The sequence below is a fragment of the Ornithodoros turicata genome, chromosome 5 (assembly GCF_037126465.1).
Source record: "Ornithodoros turicata isolate Travis chromosome 5, ASM3712646v1, whole genome shotgun sequence".
Lineage (NCBI taxonomy): Eukaryota > Metazoa > Arthropoda > Arachnida > Ixodida > Argasidae > Ornithodoros > Ornithodoros turicata.
Window position 1 is genome coordinate 18,700,227 of NC_088205.1, and position 14,448 is coordinate 18,714,674.

Here is a 14,448-nt window from a genome sequence, read left to right on the forward strand (position 1 = left end):
AGTCAACATGCGGTAATCACTCCGCGTTTGCGGCTCAGGATAAGTATGCGCTCTAATGAAGGTATCTCCGGAAACAGTGTCTTTAATGAGTCGCCCTGATTGCTTCGACAGTCCCTGCCCTGATTTGGGCCCTTCCGTGCACGTAGCGTCTGACAACAATGCATGGGGCCGACAATTAGTGCTGCACGTCCTCGTGGGTGATCTAGGGGAAGGAGTCCTCCTTCATCCTATTAAGGGTCGTCAACGACTGTTGGGTGAGCATGGCTAACAGCCGGTCGAGTTCGTCCTAGTGTTTTGAGGTTTGTAAGCGGAGATCAGGCGACGCTCTTTTCGCCAGGAATCCTACTATGGCTGTTCAACAGGAATGAACCCTGTGCACAAAAAAACGCTAGTAGTGCAACAATTGAGAATAAAACACGTGGACAAACGTTTTCTCCACGTCAGTTGTTGCGCTATCAGCATGTCTGGACAACACCACCTAGATAGAGAAAGCCTGCTTACTCGTCGACGTGACGTAACAACTAATAGTCAGCCAATCAGGATCGTGTTTTCAACGGCGACAGCCAATCACGAACGTGATTTCACCGGTCGTGGCCACGAAGACGAACCACCGTCGTCTGCGAGAGGTGATTGTACGTCCCCGCGTACTAAATGGGAAAACTTGGTGATACAGCGCAATACGGCCCCAATCTTTCTCAAAACCTATTTTCTGGAGAGCGTGTTGCACTTTTTGTCTAAATATTCAGGTCTGCAGGTTCCAAGTAAGCTGCAATCATTTGCGGGTTCTTGAATTCGCAGAACGGCGAATTGCAGTAATAGACGAATTCTGACTAGATATGTCAACGTAGCGAAGGAGGGAGAGGAGGCAATAAGCAGGCCATCTGTACCTAGGTGGCGTTGGTCTGGATGGATGCCAACTGACCCAATATTTCACACAAGCAATGTCGGCGTCTACAGTGTGTCTGTGTGGGAGGAGCCAATCCCCCCCCCCCCCGAGCAAAAGCCTCCTAGATACAGAAGGCCTGCTCATTGCCTCCTCTCCCTCCTTCGATTACGCGTCAGAATTGGTCTGCTACTGTGATTCAACGTTTTGCGAATTCAAGAAGCCGCAAATGATTGCAGCTCACCTGCAGACCTAAATGTTTAGAAAAAACGTGCAAGACTCTCTCCAGACGCTTTCCTTTTGTGTTTTATTTCTAAGTTTTCCCATGTAGTATGCGGGGACGTTCAATCACAAATCGCAGACGACGGTGGTTCGTCCTCATGGCCACGACCGCTGAAAGCACGTTCGTGCTTGGTTACGGCCGTTGGAAACACGATCCTCATTGGCGGATTCTTAATTGTTACGTCATGGTGACGAGTAAGCAGGCTTCCTCTATCTAGGTAGTGTTGCACGAGCCCACCTGCAGGGGGGCGCAAAAGAGACACCTTTCGGTATGGGCTGATGTTCACAATATGCGCATGCGTAAGTACAAGGGTCGTTCAAGGCTGACCGAGGCTCTTGCTCGAGAAAAAAGAGTGAGCAAATGTAAATGAATAAATCTTTCGGAGGACGAAGTGCAATCCTTCTCGGGTCACCTATCATGGCAGGGAGCAGTGTGTCCGTATCGGTGGAACAGCGATGCATAATCAAGTTCCTTGTATGGGGAACGTCAAATAAGCTAGATTTTAAAATGATTACAGGCACAGTATAGCGAACAAACGATGTTAAGGGGGAAAGTGTACGAGTGGTGCAGACAGTTTGGCGAAGGACGGGATATGGTGACGAATGAACCATATGGATACGTTCGTCCGACTGCAGTCACGCGCCAGTGAATATCGCAGGCGTTGAGCAAGCCATCCTCCAGAACCGGCGAGTTCGGGACATTGCAGCCCGTAATATTAGTGTCGGCAGTGTAGAGGCAATCATTCACGAGCACTTACTGTTCCGAAAAGTCTGTGCAACGTGGGTTCCCCGACACTTCATTTGTGACCAGAAGGGAGCGCGCATGGCAGTCTCTGAGCAGAGCCGTTTATTAGGAGAGTTTGGCCATTGGGAGGAGCCTGTCTCAAAGCGCGCCATTTGACGTCACACGATGAGCGGCGCCAAGGCCAGTGGCACCATTTTGAATCTTGGCTATCGCATTGAAATCTCTCATTCCACCATTTTGGAGAAGACGTACAGCCTTGAAATCCCCCCGTGCTGCCGCGGCTCGCCTTTCATACTGGTCAAGTGGACGGAGCGATGACGGCTCTAACTTCACGGCGGCTCCCCATCTCCAGACAGCAAAAGATCACAGAATGGCCAAACTCTCTTCATAAACGGCTCTGTTTCTGAGCAGCTGCTGAACCGGTTTCAATACGAGGGGGACGAATTTTTGCAATCAATCATCAAATGTGATGAAGCCCGGAGGCATCATTTCACCCCAGAGACAAAAAGTAGCGCGGCATGAAACGGCGACATACGGCTTCACCGCCGCCAAAGAAAAGCAAGATGCAGCCGTCTGCTGGGGAGTCCATGGGAACTGTCGTCTGGGGCATGCGGGATGTCATCCATGTGGACTTCTTGGAGCAAGGGGTCATGATTACTCCCCAGTACTACTTCACGTTGATAGAGGGTGTCGTGCGAAATGAAATTTGCAAGAAAAGGCCTGGTATGTTGTCCGGAAGGGTCGTTCTTCATGACAATGTCCGGCCTCACACTGCGAATTTGATGGTAGCGCCGCAATGCGCCGGGAGGTTTTCCCCCATGCCCGTTGCAGCCCAGATTAGCCCCAAGCAATTACCATTTGTTTGGGCCCCTTAAAGAGGACTTTGGAGGAAAGAGGTTCTACGCAGATGAAACCCTCCAGAAAGATGTCCTGCGGTGGCTACGACAGCGGCCCACTTCTTTCTATACGCAAAAGGCATTAAAGACCTGGCACAGCGATGGTGGCGGTGACTAAATGCGCACGGTGAATACTTTGTAAAACTGGCGTGGTTTGGTGCTTCCCGAATTTTTCATCGTATTTAAAGAAATAGATATCTCGGTCAACCTTGAACCACCCTATTCCCAGCATCCTATTTCACCGATATGAATTGAAAAGTAGCATCGGAATTCTTTATAATATCGGGCCAACGCCGAAAACATTTTTGGCGCATGTTCCTTTAACACGTTAGATGAGACAGCCCGCACATATGGATAGTCGTAACATGAATGTGTGTTACCTTCCTGGAGCGTATGTCGGAGGCGTACAAAGAGTGCAAGAACTCTGCCTCGCCGTCTAGGCGTACTCCACCTTCCACTATTCGTAGTCGTCCCATGCCGTCCTGGAATGAGATAGTTTAATAAATTTCTGTTCTCACTGCTTCATCTACCCAGCATAGAAAAACCATCGATGGATATATGATTTTGTAAATAACTTTTTGTCTTCAGTTCGGTGTTCTGCCTCGGACGGAGAGCATCATTAAACACAGTTCCTACGTTAATATGTGATTCGCTGGTGTTGCTACATATTAATTGATGACCCATTCTTTAAAGTGACCTAAATATGAGTTCGGACAAATTATCATTTTGCGGCAGACTTGCGAGCGATAACATGTCACCGAGAGTTCATCTTTACTTGTTCCGCAACCTCTTCCGCCACTATCATACGCCGAGCGAACGGTCTTGCATACACTGAGGCCCAGCTACCTGTCAACAATACAGCGGTTACCAGCAAATGTTTTGGCATATGAAGAAATCTACCCGGAATTTATATCGAACGTCATTCGCAACTTGGAAATCACAACGTCAGTTTTCACCGCCCCTATCCGCTTAACACTGTGACATAATTTTTGCATTAGAGTTTTTACACCGCACAACTGGACTGGAAGAGTGGCGCCTGTATGGGCCGCTCTATGTACAGCTGTCGTGAAGCCAGTGACGTAGCCACGGGGGTGCTAGGGGGGGCTCGAGCCCCCCCTACCTGCCACGGGCCGACCCACGCAAACCGTGCAAATCCGAGGAGAAAGCGCTATATGGGCGGGGAGGGGGGGGGGGGACCAATGTGACGATCGCGAAAGTTCTTGCAGTTCCTGGCGTCTGTCTACATTTTAAAATGATTTTCAAAGTAGGAGCCTTTCAAAATACTTCCATTCTGGAATCTGGTAACACGGCCTCATGACAGCCTAAACGTAATCACATTGTGAACGTTCAAATCAATTATGCTAGAGTTGCCTCTCCTATCTTGCCGTATGCACAAGTATGTTTGTGGAGGCGCACCTAGTATCAGCGGGGGGGGGGGGGGGGTCGGAACTAGGGATGGTATTCGTATCGAGACCCCCTACCTTGGAGGTCTTGCTACACCACTGCGTGAAGCAGCTAGTCTATGTATAAGCTTATGTCCTCAACGCTCCGTTGCTGACCAATGCACTCATTCACTTACGCATGTACTCACCAGTGAAAAATCTAGCACCCTGAGCACCCAAACCGTGAGGGCAATGTTCATAATGACCATAGCCAGTAGCAAAATGACTAGGAGGTAGAGGCATCGTTTCCGCCAGCCGTAGATCCCGATTCTGTACGGAGTCCTCCTGCAGGCGGCGTCAATCCTATCCAGCTCAGCAGCTGCCACCACACGAAGTGCTGCCGACTCTACCGTGTACGTAGATGGCCTACGGTCCCAGGCTGAAGCTCTTCTGACACCGGCATCCCACGCAGAAGGGCGGCGGGTTAGGGAACTGGTGGCTGGCACCACAGCGCCGCTGCCGGCTGAAGAGGCCGCCATCGTCTGTCTGTCAACCAAGTTTTCGCATTAGTGTCTTCTTCCGAGCTGACCTTTTTTTTTCTGCCTTCGTACAACGCGCGTGCTCGAAATTCGCTAATTTTTAAAGAAGTATACAATGGATAGTGTGCACCAGGAACGTTTCTATGGCACGCGTCGTTGTGACCTCCCGCGGGAGAAACGTCTGGAGGACTTAAAGCTGGTTGAGAGTCCAACGTAGTCTTCGCCCATCGCCGCCCGCGTTCCGCGCCGACAGCCAGTGTTCGCTACGCCACGCTTCCTCATCCTACCGGGATCATAGTCTGACGCGAATCGGTGCCGCGCAACGAAAACGCTACCAAAGATTTTCACATTTCGTAGTGGGAAAGCGGTCCTATCTGGCAACTGTAACCGCGTGCTGGAATCCGACTAAAGACCATCCGTGTTCCCATCGTGTTTTTGTACTACTGTAATACAGTTGGTACCCGCAAACGAGGACACTGTGAATTGAAGAAAAAAGTCGCACGTCTTCCCAGCTGTTCTCCTTCTTGCTTGTTTCTATAGTCCATCCGTCGTGTATTATATAGGCACGGATGTTCCTTTGCAGTTACAATCAAAAGCTCAATGGGCGACGCCATGTTGGGGAATGCGAGTCCACCAGAACCCACGCCGTGTACAGCTCGCTGCCGAGGAGGAGGAGGAGGAGTGTCGTTGGGAGGAACCCGAGAGGTCTGCCTGCCTGATTAGGCGGCATGTTTCTCGGGAAGGGAAAGGTGGTGGAGAGGAGGAGAGGAAAGGGTGAAGTGGAAGACCGAGAAGCGGAATCCGCTCGGGGGGAGGATAGCTGCGTCCATGGGCCGACTTCAGGGGAACTGTGCCGGCATACGCCTATTACACATCTGAGGGAAACCCAGGAAAAACCCCAGACGGCACAGCCGGCCCGCGGATTCGAACCGCGGACCTCCCAGTCTCCAAGCGCACGCGTTACCGCTGCGCCACCGGAGCTGGTTAGCTCGCTGCCCACCGCCAGATGTAGAGCATTGCTTTATTCACCCGACGGCGGCTGACGTAGTCGTGCGTTGCCGCCACGCAGCGCAGCGCTTCGCCGAGTGTCGTCGAACTATGAACTCACCGGCAGCGGCTCACGATGCGCGGCGGTGCGCTGCGCGTCGTTACGCCCCGCTGCGTTGGACTCTAAACCAGCCTTTAGTGAGTGATAGCTAGGGTTTCCGGTTTTCGGTGCTTATTTTTTTAGAGAAACCGGGTGAAAAAGAAACGGTGGTTATTCTGCTCACCACGAAGCGGTGGCTTTCGATGGAAATATCTTAAACAACAAGAAGCTCGGTGAAAATCGGCGAGAAACGACACTGGCGCTAGCTATACACTCTAAATCTTGTAACATTTAACGTTATCTTCAAAACAGGATAACTTTTGAAATAATGTTACCGTCTTCGAACGTAGAAGTTCCATTTATGTTTAATAGTTATTTCGGTGCTGCTTGGGTGCCATTCAAGGTTACTGGCATATAATTGAGGTTCGTTACCTCTAAAGATGACGTAACCCATAACTCTACTCCCTTCCTCCTCACTCTCTTTCCCAGACAAGAAAGAGGGTCGAACGAGTGCCCATGAAAGAAAGGTGTAGCGATCTGAAGCAGGCGCTGCCATTGTCTTGCATGGCACAGTGGATAAGACGCTCCGCGCGAAGGACCCCTGTTCGAATCCCGGACCACTTCTGCTGCTTCAAGTTTCTCTCGTGAGATCTCTCCGACCGAAGCATGCTTACACATACCAGGCCACATTCGGTGCTCCTTAACAAAGCAGTTCGTGAGTACACAGCTGTGTATTTGTGAACACACTATTTGGAACTACCCTCCAGATTTCGCCCCCGTGGAAAGTTGAGTGAAGTGCAAGGGCACAGTGAGGTGGATAACCGTCGTTTTCGAGTGCTGGTTTGCTTTGCCCGTTCCAAATTCCCTTCTTTGCTGCAAAACCGAGCAGCCTGAGAAGGTCATTTACGGTGGTTATCGGTGCAACATCCGTTTCCACCGAACATGAGAAAAATTTACCGGCGTACGTTTATCGGTGCTTTTCGGTAACTACCGAAAACCAGAAACCCTAGTGATAGCTGTAGAATTCCGCGTTTGTGGAGTTAATTTTTTGGCATATTCGGAAGCGTATTTTTTAGAGTTGATTATTCCTCGAGGATTTGGAGTTTTTCGCGATCTGTATTTTGTTTTTGTAACTGAAATTTGGAGCAAAAGCAACGGCTGTGAAACGGCATGCTGCCAAAAGGGGTGAGACGCTGCCTAGCAAAAACGATCCCTGTTGTGCAGCGGGACTTTGCGTAGAACGGCATCTGTATCACGATCACCTGGAGACGTGAATATATCGAAATCTGCATCTTTGTTTTTTCATCATCTCATCATCTGTTTGTACTTTCTGTGTGTAAGTGTACAGGGGTAGCCAGTTCGACTTCGTCGCAACTCACATCCCCATTTTTTTATTTATCATATCACATCACATCAGAAATGATATAAATATAATAGATAATCTCGAATGATACAGTTGTCTGCCCTGATTTGTTGAAAAGGAAGGCGTACGCCTTCCGTTTTCAACAAATGTTGAACCACTGTTGAACCACCAATGGGCTGTTGACCCACAATTCGCATGAACCTTTAAACACGTCACACCTAACCCTTTAAATACCATGCCAATGATGAGGACGGTGCCCAGAAGAAGAACAGTCTCTGTTCGAAATATCGGCGGCTTCTGTCCTGAGGCAACTCCCTTCCTACTATCCACTTGGGACGGCTTAGGTATTTTAACGCGTCTACTCCCTCTTTCTTGTAAAGACTTGCAATGCAAGTCCACAAATGTGAACACAAGTCTCCGTCATCATCATCCGTCATAACTTGTGGTGTCATTAAAGACACTTTTGGTTATATACAGGGTGTCCACCCTCGCTATAGAAGTAACTTTTAAAAATAGAAAAATCCCTTTTTCCCAGTTTTACCCAATGACGATGCACTCCACGCCTAAAGGCCCACACTAAGATGGCCCAGACAAGCTTCTGTGACGATGCATTAATTAACTTGCGTTAATTAACTTTTTAATTTTCAACGATAGAAGACTGACCCACTTAGAACAGCGGATCCCTTGGGATCGCTGGTAACGTTGCCGTTTTCAGAACAAAAATTGAGGCAGTTATAACGCGAGGAAAGGGCCTGGAAATAAGGTGCTGTGGTGGTCATTTTTCGACGCTCAAGTAGAAGCGCTCCCGTTTTCATTTCCCGTGTATGCGGGGGTAGGAAATAGTTGTCGCACCCGTCTGTCCACATGCAATGTGTTCTCCCTTCGACAGTGTTTTCCCTCCCCCGCATACAGAGGAAAGGAAAGCGGGAGCGCTTCCACTTGAGCGTCGAAAACGACCACCAGATCGCCTTATTTCCAGGCCCTTTCCTCGTGCTATAACTCTCTCGATTTTTGTTCTGAAACGGGTAATGCTACCAGTGACCCCAAGGGATTCGATGTTCTCATTGGGTAATTCTTTTATCGTTGATAATTCGAAAGTTAATTAATGCATCCACACAGAAGCTTACCTGTGCCCTCTTAAGGTGGGCCTTTAGGCGTAGAATACATCGCCATTGGTTAAAACTGGGAAAAAGTGATTGTCAATTTTTAAAAAATTACTTCTATAGCTACGGTGGACAGCCTGTATATATATATATATATATATTGTATCACTTCTTAGCCAATTATACCTCTATCAGAACTATCTCTGAATATTGTAAGCATTCCCGCATTATGAGAGACACTACCGGTGACACTGAAGAAACCATAGCTACAGGAGAGCACATCCGCACGGTAATCGCGCATGTAAGATAGTTAACGCGCGCTAGTTAACATAGGTGTATCCTCATCCGCACCCGCGCAGATATTGGGTGCCGCGCACATCCGCGGTCATTGTTTTTGTAGGAAAAAATCCACATGACAAAAATGTTGATACATATGTTTTCACTTCTCAGCGTGCAAACTAGTCAGGAACCTATATGTCATCCGCAATTGTCCAGCAAAAGCAATACAAGGGATGACATACCTCGATGCCATTTTGAATTCATTGCGTGCTCTCAAGTCTGCCGAAAGATACATTAATGCTTATTTGTTTATTTCATATTTGCGAATAAAGTAAGGGCACCGCAGAGGTTCGCGGTTTCATCCGTACTTTATCCGTGCGGATTTCAAAACTTTATATTTCTATCCACAAACCAAGACGTATTGCGCGGATGTGACCGCATCTGGAACCATATCCGCCGCCTTTCAAGTGCGAGTCATGAGGCCTTCTATCACGTGCAATGATCGCCGCCTGCGCCTCCTCGTGTCGAATATGATAGTGATTATAGAATATCGACGCTTTCATTTCCCACGTCCATCAAGCCACCTCCTTATTAGGCAAACTGCTGTCGGAGCAACGATTCTCGATTTACCCAACACAAAATAACGAGCTCATCCTCTCTTTTGTTCCTCCCCCTGTCAAATGGGAAGGGAAGTGGCGTCGTAACGAGGGGTCTTTGGCGGCGACTTTCATTGGGACTGACTCCCTATTAGGGAGCAGCATTGAAGGCCTAACAATGGGTTCCCTGTCAAGACGTGTCGTGGATGCTAGCTCGCTCCATTACTCCTGTGGTTCCTCCCTCTTTTTATGACTGGAAGTTTGATTGCGGCTGACGTAAAATGGCCCTGAAGTTTCCGTCAAAGCTACACCACGCGAATATCGATGAGAAGTGACGGGGAACCAGTTAATGAGGGTGCCAACAATCTGCAACGAAAACATTCATTTTGTGTTAGAGCGTGTGGAAAACAAATATGCGACGTTGTATTGACAACTGTAGGATGGGACAAGCGCAAGCTTGCCCACATCACGTGACGTTATGATGTTATATGTGACGTTACGGCAACAATGCAAGGGTGTTATATCACGCTTCTGATTTGTTTATGAACCGTTTGCGTCGGTACATCCCGCTCTCACTCTTGGCCGAGCAGACGACGCGGAGGAAGGCTGGTGTCTACATTTTTCTACATGTTGTACGTGTCTGGTAATGCAGAGTCGCAAACGTTACATATTACGTACTTTTCCGTTAGCATAGCGCTTTTATCTGTTAATGCGATGCAAAAATCAAAAGATCATCAAAAAAAGCAACATCGAGATGCTCGCATCCTCGCGTGCTCGATTGAACCGCGAGCTTCGCCATGAGCTTCGCGAACACATCTAGCGCCATCTGGTAACAAGAACTGGTGACGGGTTTTGTCTTGTTACCCATGCGGTGTTCTTCGAACAGAAATTTGTCGAATGCTAAGCGACCACCATATTAAAACTTGGAACATTTAAGGTATTACATGTTCTTCGAGGTTGGCACTTGCGTATTTTTGCGTACTGCACGCATCGCAGACGATGCTGTCTTCCAGCCCGCCCGCACACTATCGCAGACGACACTTTTCCAAACGTTCGTTGTGGTGCTTCGCGTCACGGTAAGTGACCTAATTTAAAATAGTTTGACGTCATGTTTATGCAATAAATAGTGGGTTTATACTACTGCATAGTGTTCTATGAAGCTTCTAGAAGCTCATAAGGCAGATATTTTTGTGAATTGCTGAAGATTTTGCATATTTCATCGTCGACCAGACATCGTCGCCGCCGGCACCCTTATATCGGACAGTATCCTTTCATTAATGCAGCGTTAACTAATTTTCTTGTCTTGAATATGTTTATACGAATGCCGATACTTCTAATCAGCCGTGTATGATTTATAACAACCAAAATGGCTTCGCAGACAGGGCCCAACCATTTGATCAAAGCGGCGGACATGCCAAAGTGGCGTCCCATTTTCATTGCAGAGGACGAAGCTTCGTTATCGTGCAACATCGTCTTCGTACCGCCATTTTCTATCGTGTATCTGTTTTAGTGAAGAAGCGTATGGGGGGGGGGGGGGGGGGTCGTTGTCCACCATAACCATCTGTTATGTATTTTCTACGAGCGTACTCTTTTTACATTTTGACCTACCTCTCAGCTGTGCCAAATTGTTTTCTGAACAACAACATTTTTCTTTATTTTGATGATGATGATTGGGGTGTTTCATCGCATATGTGTTTAGCAGTTTAGTGGTAACGGCAAAGGTGGCTGCCTGGTTTCGGGTTGTAGTGATGGTAACGCCGTTTCTTACTTTAGTTCCCTTTCAGGGTATGGCTATTCAAGTATATTGAGTGATGCAAGTGGACTTTTTCGTCTTGCAATTCGCTTTCAGTAGATGTTGTTGATAATGAAATGTTCTTTGAACAATTAATTATTCGTTCTCGCTGTCACATTGGTAAATGACTTCCCTCTCAGCCAAAGCAATGTGGCTCAGTAGGTTCCGGTTCCTTGCTGGTGTAATTGTTTGACTTATATCTATTCTGCTTATTTTGTTGCTGTTTGCATTTTTGTTGTGCCTACTTAACCGCGCAACTCTATGAGTACAGGTAGGTAGGGTTGTTCTTCTCTTAATATATTCTGGACACTGGTATTTGTCACTTTCATATGAAGATTGAGATGAAATTGAGAAAAATGTACCGATAGTGGCTGCATGTTTTGACGCATTTTGAATGCGATATCATATTGACAAATGGCGGCTGGCTGGCTGACCCGTCGGATTGTAGTGATGGTGTTAAAGTGCCGTTTGTTAGTTCGGTTACCCTTCAGCTGGGTATAGTTATTGAAGCATACACTTTCGCGTTTCGCTTGGTCCTCCCATGTTCTGATAGCGTGGGTTTCTATCTCAGACCATGACGCCCTGTCTGTTTTGTCTTCCGTTATTCAGTGCTTCACTGCGGGTATTTCGCGATTTCGCCGGAAACACTTAACCACCGTGCAATGTCAACGAATATGGCTGCCGCGAAGTGGATTACGAACTCTACTGGGCAGTCTGTGAACGAGAGTACCGGTAAATCACGCCAAAAAATCCTTACGTCTTTCTTATATAAATCAGCGCTGTCTTAACAAACTTGTCCAAATATAAATTCCGGTTGGGTTGTTTCTTTCCTTTTCCAAAAATAAGCATTTGTTACGCAATTCCTGCCGTGGAGGCTACGTACTTGATTGTTGCAGGCAAAGTGAAGTGAGTTTGGCGAACTCACTTCATCGTAAGTGTACTTTGCATTTAGTGTCACTAAAAGATGCCGTGTGACTCGTAAAGAATGACACTTATTGCAAGTGTACTCGCTGAAAGTGACACTAAATTAGTACGTCTGACAGGTGTATAAGTGAATGTTTCCGTCCTGCAATTCGCTTTCAGTAGATGTTGTCGATAATGAATTAATGTCGATAATGTCGATTTTAATTATTTGCTCTTGCTGTCGCATTGGTAAATGACTTTTTTTTCAGCTAAGGCAATATACTCAGGGGCGGCGGAAAGGGGGGGGGGTTACAGGGGTTACCCGGCATGATTTGGTGATGGCGGTGGGGAATTGGGGGGGGGGGGGGGAATGGGGCGCCGGTTGGGATCTGGGGTCCCTGAATTCGGGACGTTGCGCCGCTACTGTAACTTGTTTGACTTGTCTATTTTGCTTATTTTGTGGCTGTTTGCATTTTTCTTGCGCTTATTGTGCGGGTTTCCGTTCACACTGATGGTGTTAAAATTCTACTTCTTATTATAGTTCCCTTTCAGCTTGGTATAAGGTTATTCGATAAGTGATTAATGTGAAATTTTTTCGTCTTACAGTTCGCTTTCAGTAGACATTGTTGATAACGAAAGAATTCTTTTGACAGATAGTGATTTATCCTGTGATTTCGTTGTTGCATTGGTAAATGACTTCTCTTTCAGCTAAGGTATGGTAATTTCGCAAGTACCCGTTCCTTGCTGGTGTAGTTGGATTTAAATTTGATTGCTATTTCGCTTATTTTGCTGCTGTGTACATTGTTTTCTGCTGATTTAATCGCGCAACTCTTTCAGCACGATCAGGTTGTTGTTCTCTTGGGGTATTTTGGAGGAGTATTTTAATATCATTTTCATGATAACAGTGGTGAAATTGGGGAAAACGTGGCTTTTCTTTTTCCTTTTTTTTTTCACAATTGAAAGATGACGTCATTGACGAACGCTGGCTGGCTGGTCGAGTTTGGGTGATATCGATGATGTTTCATTGCTGTCTTTTCATTCTGGTTACATTTCAGCGAGGTACGGTTATTTGGGTATGCGGGGTACTTCGGTAGGTTTTTGACGATTTGCAGTTCTCCTTTGGATTTGCACCTTTTCAATAGTAAGATTTAAGAAATATCTGTCCAGGGACAATACTGCTAGCAATACTACTGATAAATAGTAAGAGCGGGTTTCAGAAATACTCAATCGCTCTTTTCTGATACTTGATTTGCTGCATTAGTGCATTAGATTCCTTCCAGCTGAGGTAGGTTACCTTGGTAAGTGGTCTTTATTTGCTGGTGTTATTAAATATGAATTGCACAGGCTGTTCATTTTATCTTGTTTTGCAGCGTGCTGAAGTGTGTGTTTTTTTCCATGTTTACCCAACCGTGCAAGTATTCCAGCGCGCAGGTAGCATATTCTATTGCATGTTGATGTTTTGTGTTACATTGTCGTTGATTTTTTGTTTTTATTCCTTTTTATGATTTTTTTTATATTACTCAATGTTTGGTTCAGGCGTTCCTCCGTCCATATGCGACACCGAGCGCTTTGCCTGCAGCTCTCTGGTGATCGTACGTCCTGGGCCGACTTCGAGGAGAACTGTGCCGGCATTTGTCATATAGTGTCTGAGGGAAACCCAGGTAAGACATCCATAGAGCACAGCCTGAGCCAGGATTGAAATCGGAGTCACCTCCCAGTCCTGGCTCCGAAGGAGGTTATCTCAAGGACACCGCCTCGGATCCGTACAGACCTACTTCCTCAACATCCCTTCAACGCCGCGTGAGTGGGCATAATTGTTCTTCTCATTGTTACACATCACTGCTAGATTGATTGTAATTGTTATAAGACTGCTTCATTCGTTCGTCTCCTTCTTTCCATAGTGAATCGGTTCAGCATCACCTTCTATCCAAGGACGCATCGTGAAGCCTTACGAGCGACAGGTGAGACGCTCCATACCGGTTCACAGCTGTTGATCAAACAATACCGTGTTTCTTGGTATATATCACGGTATCTGGTATAATACAGGGTGTATGCTATAAAAGGTCAGTGACATTTTCGCGCGTGACACTATATCTATTTGAAAGACGGACTTGTGCTGCCATACAGTGAATCACTTATGCCAGAGAAACCTACGAAAAAAATTCTGGTTACCATTCACTGCGTAATAAAATAAACACGGCCACGGAAACTTTCGTCTTCATGTGTTTCCTATGCGCAGTACCGATGGATGGAGGTGAAAGTTTGCATGGTTATATTTATTTTGTGACACAGTGCTAGGTAACCACAATCGTTTCGTAGGTTCCTCTAGCTTAAAATTATTCACTTTGAGGCAGAGGAAGTCTTTTGATAGAGTTATAGCATCAAGGAGGTATCACTTCTTGCACGAAAATGTGACTGACCTTTTATAGCATACACCCTGTATACATGGCACAAATTGTCTCGTGTAACTTGTGCCACTTAGTGACCGACTCAACTTCCATCTTTGATATATCCTGTTGTTGTAGAATCTTCTATTGACATACCTGTTTGTTCGCTGTCCTGCAGGCGCGTTACTTTCCGATATTGCTTTTAACGCCC

General features: G+C 46.7%; 1 protein-coding gene and 1 long non-coding RNA gene across 5 annotated transcripts in view; one reads left to right on the forward strand and one right to left on the reverse strand.

Annotated features, from left to right (window-relative positions):
• Positions 1-14,448, reverse strand: part of LOC135395351 (delta-sarcoglycan-like) — a 71,598-nt gene that overhangs the window by 7,403 nt on the left and 49,747 nt on the right. For all 3 annotated transcript variants that reach the window (XM_064626587.1, XM_064626589.1, XM_064626588.1), the window contains exons 2-3: positions 4,398-4,734; positions 3,187-3,288 (exon numbers count right to left, since the gene is read on the reverse strand). In XM_064626587.1, coding sequence (XP_064482657.1) covers positions 3,187-3,288; positions 4,398-4,727 — 432 coding nt within the window. In that variant the 5' untranslated portion in view covers positions 4,728-4,734. The remainder of the gene's footprint in view (positions 1-3,186; positions 3,289-4,397; positions 4,735-14,448) is intronic.
• LOC135395352 (uncharacterized) overlaps positions 10,050-14,448 on the forward strand; it is a 69,959-nt gene continuing 65,560 nt past the window's right edge. Inside the window, exons 1-4 of one of the 2 annotated variants that reach the window (XR_010423032.1) lie at positions 10,050-10,231; positions 13,387-13,511; positions 13,569-13,650; positions 13,752-13,811. This is a non-coding gene — a long non-coding RNA (uncharacterized LOC135395352). Of the gene's footprint in view, positions 10,232-13,208; positions 13,282-13,386; positions 13,512-13,568; positions 13,651-13,751; positions 13,812-14,448 lie in introns of those variants that run through there. The other variant, XR_010423033.1, reaches the window with a different exon arrangement.